The sequence below is a fragment of the Prorops nasuta genome, unplaced genomic scaffold (genome assembly GCF_024137725.1).
Source record: "Prorops nasuta isolate Cenicafe-Biocafe unplaced genomic scaffold, Cenicafe_Pnas_1.2 PNAS00031, whole genome shotgun sequence".
NCBI classification, from domain to species: Eukaryota; Metazoa; Arthropoda; class Insecta; order Hymenoptera; family Bethylidae; genus Prorops; species Prorops nasuta.
The window spans coordinates 2,646,726-2,659,212 of record NW_027116828.1 but is presented as its reverse complement, the minus strand read 5'-3'; the positions used below and the strand labels follow the sequence as shown (position 1 = coordinate 2,659,212).

General features: G+C 38.4%; 1 protein-coding gene across 1 annotated transcript in view; it reads left to right on the top strand.

The window, feature by feature from the left end:
• The window catches only part of LOC136782958 (limbic system-associated membrane protein-like), a 48,501-nt gene that overhangs the window by 17,337 nt on the left and 18,677 nt on the right, over positions 1-12,487 (top strand). Inside the window, exon 2 of the mRNA XM_066742740.1 lies at positions 3,083-3,179. Within this exon, the coding sequence (XP_066598837.1) occupies positions 3,110-3,179 (70 nt within the window). The 5' untranslated portion in view covers positions 3,083-3,109. The remainder of the gene's footprint in view (positions 1-3,082; positions 3,180-12,487) is intronic.

Genomic DNA, 12,487 nt, shown 5'->3' with positions numbered 1-12,487 from the left:
CTAACGATTGAAATTAGCCAAGGCATATTACCATTTGCAGCGAATTTCATGTAATAGAATTTTCGTAAAATAAAAGTAAATTCTCATTAGAGAATAAAAAAATGAGAGACTGGGATTCTGACAATGGTATAAAGAGTGAGCAGACGATTTAAGGCAATTCACGGAATCTACTGTAGTTGAAAATGAAAATTCTACAATGACATCCTTATATTGCTATGGGAAATTCATTTCGTAAGCTAAGAAGCTTATCTTTATGATCGCGAACCTACTCATTATAAATTGAGAGTTTTAGACTGAATCTGATCCGTAGAGATTAGCCTCTTGTTAGCCTCGTACCATATCGATCGAACGAGAAGCACACTGTTAGATTAAAACAGCTGCTCTATAGATAGGATAATGCGTAATGTCCTCTGAACTTCGCAGAAGTGCATAATAGCCACATTATTACGTAAAATCATGGTGCTTCACTACAGAGGGCTACATTATCAGAGATAATTTTGTGTAATATGATGCATCCATTAAGCATTTGCATAATACTGTATCAAGTAATTTACCAGTTTCTCGTTAGCAGAAAATCAATCGCGCCTCAAAACCAAACAGTCTCGTGAGAAATTTCTTTTTAGAAATTTTCATTCGTCTGCTTATTGCTAAATTATTCAGTTTTCAAATATAGGTGATAATTGTCGATTTTAAGTTTATAGCATTGGTCTGAGAAATGTACGAATAAAAAGACAAATTTGATATACAATGCAATAAATTCAGCTCGAATTTCTTCAGAAATTGTCAAGCATTAACAGTAACGAGATACGATTTAATTAAATAAATCTTGTAAAAGCTGAGTCTATAGGAATATTCGTTACTCGGGACGAGCAAATCATGGAGAGAAGCGAGAAAACTGCTCGACTGCTCACCAACACATGCGCAAAGGATCGGGAACGCGCGCGACTAAAAACTGGATAATTTGCATACAATTGTTATTTATCGTATTAAACTTATCAAATTCCAGTGTTTTGCATACGTCAGAAATATTCGTGGCACTCCAAACCTGTTCTCGAAGTAAAATGAAGTAAAATATATGGTATAAATAAAATTTGTAGCAAATCCTTTGGCAAACCCTTTGCAGGGACATCTCGTATCATAAATATTTATTAACAAAACGAATCACGATTTTGTATGGAAAAATGTGTCATAAATTTTATGGGCACCGCTAAAATTTGGCGCTATAAAGAAAATTGTCTCGGGTGATATTTCATCATGTTGAATCCACAAATAAAAACTCGTTCGCACTTCGTTCCTGGCGATTACATTTTTTCTCTCCCAATTTACGGTAATGGAGCTTCCATGACGGCACAGCTGACCCTTGCTTGGCGTTATTCTCGCAAAACTCTCAGGAGCCGCTAAAGCTTGGCTTAAGATAAAGTAGCCGAGGCAAACCGAGCATTCACGAAGATTTCCCGCGTGTCCCAAAGCCGACACATTTTTCAACAACGAATCGTTCAACTTCTCTCCATGGAATTCTTGCAATATCGCTATCGACGCTCACCTTGCACAATCCATGCGTACCTTCCAATATAAGATCCTTTTCTCCATATCCTCTCTCCTTTCAGCTCGATCTTTCGGTATTTGACTCTCTAAACAAAACCAGAAGCATAATCTGCAAGTGTCAATTAATATTGCCACACTTACACTTGCATAGACTTATTACGAAATCCCCTGCTTTGGGACCATTTGCCATTACACGTTTGTGCGTTCGAGCAAATGATTCTGTTTAAGACACAACCCTTCAAGAGAATCGAGGTACTTGCATGGTAATTAACGTTTACTAGAAATTAGAAATTTAACCGATGTTCATACGTAGACAAGGATAACTATAAGCAAAAAGCCGAGTGTTCTGATGCTACGAACGCTTTTACACGCTATCTTCAGAGCCCTTTCAAACGATTTGAATAGCGCGAATGCGAGCACCAGCTGTGGGAAGATGAAACGCGTATACATTACGACTAACGCTATTTAAAGAGATGTACACGTGTGACACAGGTTCTAATGACAGCAGAGTCACATAGTACAGTCTTTCGACTAAATTAATTATTCATGTACACGTACATAATTGTTCTCGCTTCTTATTAGAGGATCAAAGTACAATGTAACGTGGAAAAGTAGCATTAAAAAGGAACCACTCGTGTTTTTGCTCAATTACACGTTGATAACTCGATATTAAAAGTATTCTTCGCGAAAAAAAGTTAAATTTTAGTATAGGACTATCCCAAGGGTTTTGCATCAGCTGACCATTTTCCTCCTTTTCGTTAAAAATTCAAATGCTGTTTATACAGTTTTAAAAGAGGTAAGGTATAGTACGTATCGATGTTGATGGAAATGGAGCTGCTTTTTAGAAACCTCCTTCAATACTTTCCCATACTACTCACTCCTGGCAATTTCTTTGGCGGAATTATTCGTGCAGGTATTGAACTCTTTAATTCTTTGAAAGTGTCAAAGGGACGTACCGTGCATTTGCAAAATACTTTAACGCGTCTTTTGCTATATACATACTCACGATTTTAATCATATTACCATGAGAGTATTATCATTATGCACTGAGTATATAGTATAATACTCTTTTTAATATGAATACCACGTAAAAAAATAGCAATATTGGAAAAGGTTTAAGTGGAAATTGAAAAACAATTATATACATCCGTTTAAATCTGCCGAAAAATGATATCGAGAGGCTCGATCTCTTCTTGAAACTAATAATAGTATTACGTCGATTACAATTGTGTAATATTTTTTCAATTTGGTAAATACGTAACCCCGTCAGGTACGCTCGTACGTTTGTGTAGGTGTACGTGTGTTTAGGTTACAGCTCCGCGTTTCCCATCCCGAGTAATCCAGAATAAATAGTTGATCTCTGAGTGCGATTTTACTCCAGTAACAATATCCATGCTATTGCCGTACTCCAGTGAAACCATTGTGGCAGATAACCGAAAAGCAATGTCCCTTCCAGGGCTAGAAAAGCCATCATGCATTTTCAAAATGACTGACCTGCATAGTCATTTATTTAGCCTGCTATCTTTGTCTGTTTCAGCCCACTGCGTGATCCAACAAAGCCCTAATGGACGGTACCTTGCTGATCCTGATGCTACTACTGCTACCATTATCGCAATATTTCGTAAAATCAGTTGGTTAGTATAAAATGTTCGTACAACTCCACATATCCTACAGGATTTTTTCCCCACCCTCTATTACCGAATCAGCCGAGAAACTCTTCTGAATTTTTACAAAACCAAATAGATCCAGCATATATATACAGAGAAAACTTTCAACCGTGTATTCGACGTGGTAATCTCGAGTCGAAGCGCATATTCCAAGAAGATAGCTGCGAGAACATAGACGAGAAAAGGAGGATTATTTGTGTTTTCATGGAGAAGGAGAGATGAGAGATTCTGCGGAAGCAAAGCGCGCTGGGCGATTTATAGTGCTCGAGCGGTAATAAGACGTTCGCCCTATCCACTGACTCCGTTGCAGGGATAAGAATCATCTTGAGATAACCGCGTAAACGGCGAAACGCGCCAGGGAACTAGCATGGAAGTGTGCGCGAAAACTTTCGGATCTTCAAATCCCTGGCATGCTGCACAGTGTGAGTTTCTCTTATTAAAGATTGCACATGCACGATTGCAGCATTTATCTTGAGTAAGAACCACAGCGAGCGTACACCTAAAACAGAGTCCTTCTTCGGAGAGTCACGTGTGAGCTTGGGTGGATTATTGCGGGAGAATTGCATGCAAATATCTAGCATTTGGATCTGTAGAAGGGACTGATTAGAATCCAGGTAAAGTCATCGCGAACGTCAGCACAGCTTCGTCCTTTGATGGCTCGACTCGTGGTTATCCTTTCCATCATCAGGACGCTATTTTGTTTCACGGTGGATGCGCACAGAGTGCATAGTGAATACTGTGAAGGAAGAGGAGGAAACCTTAATCATGAAGGAGAAAATGCACGGGAGAGGATCGTCGCTAGTAGACATACCCCCAGGTGGTTGGCTATCTACATCTCGTGGGAACGCAGTGGCAGCAGCAGAACTTTCTCAATTAGTGCCCTGGCCCGATCGACCAGGACCTCATTCGTATTCACGATGAAGCCCCCATTGTAGCCACGCTGCAAGTATATCTCGCTGTCTCTTTTCCACTTTCGCCACCCTGTTTCTCTCCTCTTTTTCTTCCCCCTCCTTCTCATCCCTCTACTCCTCCTCTTCTTCTTCTTCTTCTTCTTCTTCTTCTTCTTCTTCTTCGTCCAAACTGTATTTTCCACAACTTCCAATTCAGCAAAAACTTTAGATATAATGATTAAAGCCTCGCTGCTTTTAATTAGCCCATTTTCGAATCTTCAACACAATTCTACTGCATGGTGTGTCAATTGTCTCGAGCAGATCAATTCAAGACCGACGATGGATTAATACCGACTGGATCAAACAACGATAGAGAGCCCGTTTCAAAAGCCTCGATCGGCACACTGGCCCCGTTTCCTTGTTTCCCTCTGGTCTCCCAATGCTGGCAGATATGTTCGGGAAACAATTTCATCACCGCTCCGAAAACAGTCCTTCTCATCTGGTCAAACACAACTGGTAACAGGGGAAACCTTGAGCAGAAAAGAAATCAATAACAAATACACGTTTACACGAATCGTTACAGCTGCAGAAAATATCATTCTCGCTACAATAGAGATGTTAAGATTCTTGAAAAATCTGAAGGAATTGTAGAGTTTATCTCAATCGCGTTCCTTAAATATTATTTCGTGAAAATTCTAAGGAATGTTTATCTATGGAGGTATACATCTCTACGTCGATTAATTTTAGATTACTAATTTCATTGAAGCACGTTGAGGAATGAAACAACAGTTTCTATATGTTACGTCCATTTCTCTTGAAAAGTTCATTCAGCATACGATATAACTATTTAGCCTGATGGCAACATTCATACGTAGGGTAGAAACGCAAAATCTTAGTCTTTACCATGATAATGCACGATGGGAAGAGCCCGCCGGCTGCAGAGAAATACGAGAGCAGCTAACGAAACTTATTGCATCTGCAGACGTGATTTCGCGAGAGCTGGAATGGAGGAGCTGCAAAATTATAGTGAGCTATACGTGCCTTACCCTCGCCTTCTCTACGCTCGGTGCTTCGATTGCTTCGCTTTATATCCAACACGTTTGTCTCTCAACTCTCCTTAGCTCCTCTACGTAGACTATACCTCATAGGCCAAAGGATAACCACTACATTTGTCTGTGGAATATAGCCACTCAAAGCTCACTAAAATATCGTAAAATGCAAAAAAGCAAATATATATGGTACATTTCGAAAGTTTAACTAACTTTCAAATTAACGATCAATAATAATTTTATCAAAATCTGGCAATTCATTGCAGAAGGGAAATATCGAAAGTTATATATACTTTGTATAAAATATTAATTTAATCTGGAAGCTTAACAAATATGTGACTATGAGGAGACGTACTTAAATTTATTACACTTTTTCTCTTTCGCTCTAAAATGCGAATTCTAGGGCTTTCTTTTCCGATATCTCAATGGGATAATGCGATTCTTGTTACCAGCTATTAAAAATCCTAAGTTTTTCAAAACAGTGTCCTCAAAATCCCAATACAATGGTGGAAACTTTAATGTAATTTCCATATAAAATGGATTACATGAAAAATGTATGAGCGAATCCTCATACAGCAACGACGGGAAAGAGCGTTGATACATATATGCACGTATATGCAGAGTGGCTATTGCTTTTCAAACACAAATTCAATATCATTTTCTTAATTGTACAGATATTCCTTTAAAATACTGGAGCTAATTGGATTTTATTAATCCAGATAGCCTGAAAAATGAGTTGAAGCAAGCCTATGAATTTTCCACATAAAGTGGGTCGAAAATTTGAAATATAATTATGCGAGTAAAGTAAAGAGAGATGAAAACAAATCACCAATGACAGCTAGAGCTTCGCTGTAACGAATCTGAGTATTGCACGATGAATAAACTTTGTCTCAAATACAATATTCCACGTTAAATATAATGTACCCTTTTATTCCACGTATCTTCCACATTTCATAATACAATACATGCAGTTTCTCACCAACCGTATTATACAAACTTACAAATACAAGCAACAATATTCCACAACATTCTAGTAATAAACAAGCCACCTCGTGAAAATGAATACATTTTGCAATCCCTGATTTAACAAAGTAAAGAGTAGATATTAAATAAAATAAGTGATAAGGCATTATGCACTGATCCAATAGCTAAGGTGAGTGGAAGTGGGGAGTCTAGCCACATTATTCTGTAGAGTGAGGAAAGTTTGTTATTCTGGGAAGACGACACGTCGCTGCGGTTCACCCCGTAAGCAGATCTTCCGTCATGTTTCTACGTAATAACACCTGGGAGCATAGAGAAGATACGTGCCGTGGGATAGAACGTGAAAATCTTGCTCGTGATGCTGTAACTTTTCGTTGGTTCGATACCAGAAAGGCTAGGTTATAAGATTTTCGACTCACAACCTAAGAGCACTCGTAGGGAAGCCGTTTCTCGAGTCAATTAACTTGATCAGACTACCTACGAGCACGCTATTGGTCCAGCAGCCTAATTTATTCGATTGCAGCAACGCGCAAGAACTTGCAATAATTTACCTCGCAAGGCAATTTGAACGATTGCTATTAATTAGTTCTTTAGCAATAATACGTCCAAAGTTACGGGAAGCCGGGCAAAATCCAAGATTCGGATAATACAGTTTGCTGGATCTTCAAGTGCAGCGTCGATCTACTTTACACTTACGTTAACAAAGTTAATAGACACGTCGAAGTACGAAGGGACCCCAACATCGATTAAATCCAACTTGTAACTGGTTCTTCGATTAAACTAAAGTTCACGCTCTCACATAGTCCCAAGGACCCCCTGATGCATCACGCTTATCGATAAAGCGATAACGCTTTTGATTCGCGCGATTTTTGAGATAAATCACACAAAGTTGCTGCTTCTTTTGTTGGGAAGAGAAAATTACTTCGATGCTTGTTCGAGCCAAATAAAGCTAATATAATTTATAGCTTTATGGCTAAAATTCGATTAAATTAATGTCATTGTTGCCCTTTGACACTATCAGACCGATTAGCTGATAGTGTGCGTGAGGTTTTAACAATGGACACTTGAATATATATATATATACAGGACTGTGATAAAACGCTTTGAGAGAACTCTTGAAAAGAATGGCTATAGAAATATAAGAATAAATGCAATTGAATGTGTTCTCGCAGTGGATAAAAATTTTCGCTTAGCGAGCATGACGTTCCAAGTGACGACTCGTTCTTATTGGAGGAAAACACTTTCCCAGTGCGTATTCGCGCAGATATCTCCACGGAAAGCTTGTTTGCATCGTTATTGGATATTTTCATGTGTCGGAGAGCGATTCCCGCCGTCTCATACCTTTTCGTCGCGTGCACGTTGTTATATATTTCCTATTCCTATTCGTGAACTACTGCCGGATCTTCACACCTCACACCTGATAACAACGCCCCACCCCCTCCCTTCCCAACTTTCCATTCCACGGTACAATCTTTACAAAATCTTTGTCAAATAGATGCAAACTATTGACAGCAAAATATTAGTATATGGGTTTAACAATTTACAATGAAAAAACGATCTTCGACATAGACTCGGTGTATTTATATGCATGATCGGTGTATCAGGAGATTTGGGGTAGTCTCGCGTCAAGTAGTAAAAGCAAGTCTATACAAGAGCGAGACACCGAGTATTTATTTCTTGAAACACTATATATTTTAAGCATTTAAGAAAACTAAAAATCATCAATATATATAGACATGTAATATTGCAGCAATATCATTTCGATAAATATAATTTGAAATCTTATATTTTAGTTATAATTAAATTTATTCTTATTTGTTTATTTATATCAGCAATCAGTCTTATCGGTGAAACAAACAAGAGCGAAGAGAGAAGGGGAATGGACTGGTGGACGTTATAATAATTAATAAATTCATAAAAGAATTTAAGAGGATTTTAAGGGGAGGAGGACTATGTAGAGACAGACAACCAGTAAGTGGAGTAAACCATGTGAGTGCCCCATCGGATACTTGTCCGAGCGAGCGCTTGCTATACGAGCTGATCCCAAAACAAGTTTGCGTACGAAGGGCAAGGTGGTATCTTCTACATTTGATCGTCGGCTTAATCCACACCAGCAGTCCTGCGCTGGCAACTTCAGCCAGCTCCTCGCGAGACATTTATCTCGCGGTCAAAGCCCTTTTACCATCGATCATGCTCGCGCTCTCGTAAATACTTGCAAAGTTCAACCCCGAGGTTGACCACTGAAGCGATAGTTACGGGTCTCTCCAGTGCAAACATCCTAACCAGTATACATGCACGTTTACTCCTCGTAAAGGTAACACACGTGAACTGCAAATTTTGGGCACCACAGTGTGTGTACCACAAAACATAGTATATATATATATATATATATATATATATTTCTTTAAAATAAACAGTCAAAATACCATCACTAAAGAGCTGAACATAAAGCCCATACCCCCACCCTTTGTTTCTAATCTCTACAATGTATTTAGTATAATTCAGTGGTGGTCGTTTGATGGAAATTGGAAACTAATTGTAGCATGATTTAATTTAGTCCGTTTAACTTGTTAAATAGATTATAAATCACGAGTAGTGCTAAATAATGTAAAACTTGTAACTGTTAGATGTTATAGTAAATATTTTATGCAATTTTCAAAAAAAATATAAAGAATAAAATTATTATTTAATTTACGATTGATATTTACGCTCCTTCCTGACCTAGTTTATTCTGTTTGCCTTTAAACGAGTCTTCCTTTTGGAGTTGCCAAGAGGAGTACTACCATTTCTATACGACAGAGACTTCAGTCGTTTTGTGAAAGGGTTGGTTATGGTTTAGGCTGCTTTTGCCTGGTTTTGGCAAAGAAGACGAGACGGCAAGCGGTAGGTACGCTTGTTGATACACGGGGTTCGCGCCTGTGTAAATATATCTACTATAACTCGGTTGGCCCTGTACTTCAACTTCTAAGTGATGTTGCTGTTGCTCTCTATTGCTGACGGCATCAGAAGCAACGTTACCTTTCCTACCCGCGACGACTCCTCTGCGGCTAACATCTTCAGAGTAAACCGCCGCAGCTCGTCAACTTCGCTCTACAGACAAACAGACGGATAGATACAGACAGACAACGTGACACAAGAAGATCGCGGTGCCTCACAACTATTACGGATGATACTTGTGCAAACAAATGCGATAATCGATATGGAAGAAGAGACTTTAATAAAATATTTTCGAGATTATTATAACGCAATTATATCTTTATGCGTATGTAGACTGTTAAAATAGAACCAATTTTTAAATTGCATAATTACAGACTTCATTAATTAATGTACATGTAAAAACTTTGGAAAATTATGGATCGTGTAAATTGATAGCTGTTCCAAGCATAACGATGTGGAACATCAAAATTTTAGTCTTATTGCAAATTAGGCATTCGAAAATCGCGTGGAATAATTAGAAACATTTGATTCCTAAGTGCTATACAAGAATTACATTTTTGTTATTTATCTACTCGTTTATCTACGATTACGTAACTCGTAAAACATATTCCATTAAGGAAATCGCTGTAAAGGAATTACCACACGGAAAGCCAGGACCCTCCTATGCACGTGCAAAATGATTTAAAGTCGAATTAAAGTGATTCGAGCTACTCATTTGCAGTAACAGCGTCATTTACCTAGCTAAACGTAATATAAATGTTAATTCACCTTTTTTAATTTCTTGTTACTTACCAGCCTACACTATCTAAACGAACGGAAGTTAAATACAAAATGAATAAACTCGCTTGAACAATTTCTTAAGCAGCAAGGTCTCTCTAATCACTATATAGCTACGTTGTTCTTTGGAATTAGTTGCAGCTACTCGCCTCAAGAATATATATATATAAACGCAGTAATTTAAAAGAATAATCATTTGCAAAAAATTATGCAATTGGAGACTCGCCGTGGAGGGAAATAGCATCGGTTTTACGAATCCTATATACAATAGTGGTGAGAGAATGGCGCAAAGGTCTCCGGATGAGGAGAGAATCTTAAATTCCTACGACTCCGCACTGCAACTCTTCCGTCTACATAGTTGAGTGAATAACTTGAGTAATTAGGAATGACCTAGTTTCAAGGCGAAGCTACGACATCGAGTGCAGCATTCGAAATTTAACTACGAGCAGGATATACTGGCGTCAAAGTTGCGCGATTCGCGGCTTGGAGAAAGCCGAGTGAAAATCGCTGCTGGACAACTGGATATCTGGCACGAATAACAGCGGACGCTTCTACCAGCCACGATAGCTAAATATTTTCAAATGTGTCGTCAGGGAGACCTCCATCGAGCTATGTCCCCTCCTACTGTAAATTGCGTACATACCGTTGCATATTGTTGCCTGGAATCCTGATTATGCATCCCCCATTTGCATGAAGCATGCATTATTAATTAAACCGTTAATCAAGCCTGGCGAGGCTCAAAAATAAACTGCCCCTTAGGCTTATGATAATTTGTCCTACCAAACAGACACATTTTAACTATGGCCACGTCACTCGCTGCAAACTTTCCTCCAACGATCTTGCAAACTTTCCAGCCGCGTTTCTCCCATAATTAATGACCGTCCAATGATCGATGAGCTGAAACATCCTAATCCTACGAGACGATATGCGTCAAGCATTTGACGTTTCCCTGAGAAATGCAAGGGAGATTACAGAAAGATAACAAGGTCACTTGCCGAAACTGGGTTGCAAGCCGTACTTAACCGAACAGTCTCCTACGAGCAATATCCCAGCGAGAAGTAATAGAGAGGAATATAATGACTTGCTTTATTACTTCTCGAAAGTCTAATATTAATTTAATCACCAGTGTAATACGGTCTTTTAAATTCAACGCTTTGGTAATTTCGCTTTAATAAGTAATGCGAAACAGTAGATAAATTAAAAAATACCGCGGTTCACCTTTTCTCATGCACTTGGAAATTTATAAGCTTGTTTATAGCGCGTATTATAATAACGTAGCGCTACTTCGGTTTACGAGGACGAGGGAGTCGAGAGGGATAAGGGTCACTCGTGACCTTCGATCTAAGAGCATGGGTGTTTCTAAAGTTCTTGTCAAAATGATATTCGACTCGAGTGGACTCGCTCCAATGTTGGTATCCAGTGGTAAAAATATAACTTTTGATCGTGCATTTTTTAACGAGCGATAATATTTGGCAAAGAGGTAAATGAGATCGATACTGCAGCCTTATATATATATATATATATATTTGGAACTGTAGACGGGACGCGTAGTACTAGAGGCACAAGACGTACTACAAGTGAGAATCATGCTTCAATCGGCCTCAGGCTACAGTCCCCACAGCATCCTAGCACCAGCAGGGTTCGTAGAGATGTAATCCCACGGCCACACGACCAGAAGAGGGAAACACGTAGGGTTTGGGCGCAAACGGCACGTAGGCCAACAGCTGAAAAGAAGAGCAACCACGGGGAAGCGTAGAACGTGGCCAGACCAAGCAAATAAATCCCAAGTCAAGAAGTTCCGTACAGTTTCAGTTAGCCAATACACCGAGTAAAACTCTCTGTTTCTACAATGCACTAACTACTTTTATTACCTCACATTTCTTCCCTCTAAGTCTCCTATTTATGCCATTCAACTTCATTTTTCTGTCGCTTGGATATGTCGACTTGCCTCCGAGTTTTCCAAAGAAAATTAGAGCGCTTTACAAAAAATCGCGTACTTTTAAAAGTACAGCATCATCAGAGAAAATAAACACCATATAGGGAACGAGCCGGACGCTCCAGAATCTCTCATCTTTTCCTCTTGTTGCACTTTACTTTTTTCAAAACGGTAAAAAAAATTCTTGTTTATCCTTGATTTTTTTTTTTTTTCAAAGAAAGTTTCCTTTTAGACGCGAGGTTATTTTTTTCATGAAACACAAATCGTTAATTCTCACTCGCTTGAAATTATGCAGTATGAGCATTTACATTGGGAGATCAAGGTTTTAAATAAGAGAAGTGGAATAATTGTAGAAACCTGTATAACTCGTACTATTCCGAAAAAATAATACCTTTAAAAATCATATTTTTATGTCGAGATCATGGTAAAGGATCTAGTTGATTTGGAAGAAAAATTAAATATTAAAAAACTTTTAAAATAAACGTTTTAACAATTAACTTTCTTTTGTACCGAGTGCCAGTTCGTATATGTATTGACTTCGTCTCGTAAATCAACAAAAGCTTGTTATTCTTACAATGGACGAATATATACAATGAAAACAATGCTTCGTGATATATTATATCAAACCCAGCAGGTTAATTAAGTGAAACCTGATATTTAATGAAATCGTAATAATTGAGAATAAAACATACAGCTTAATTGTTA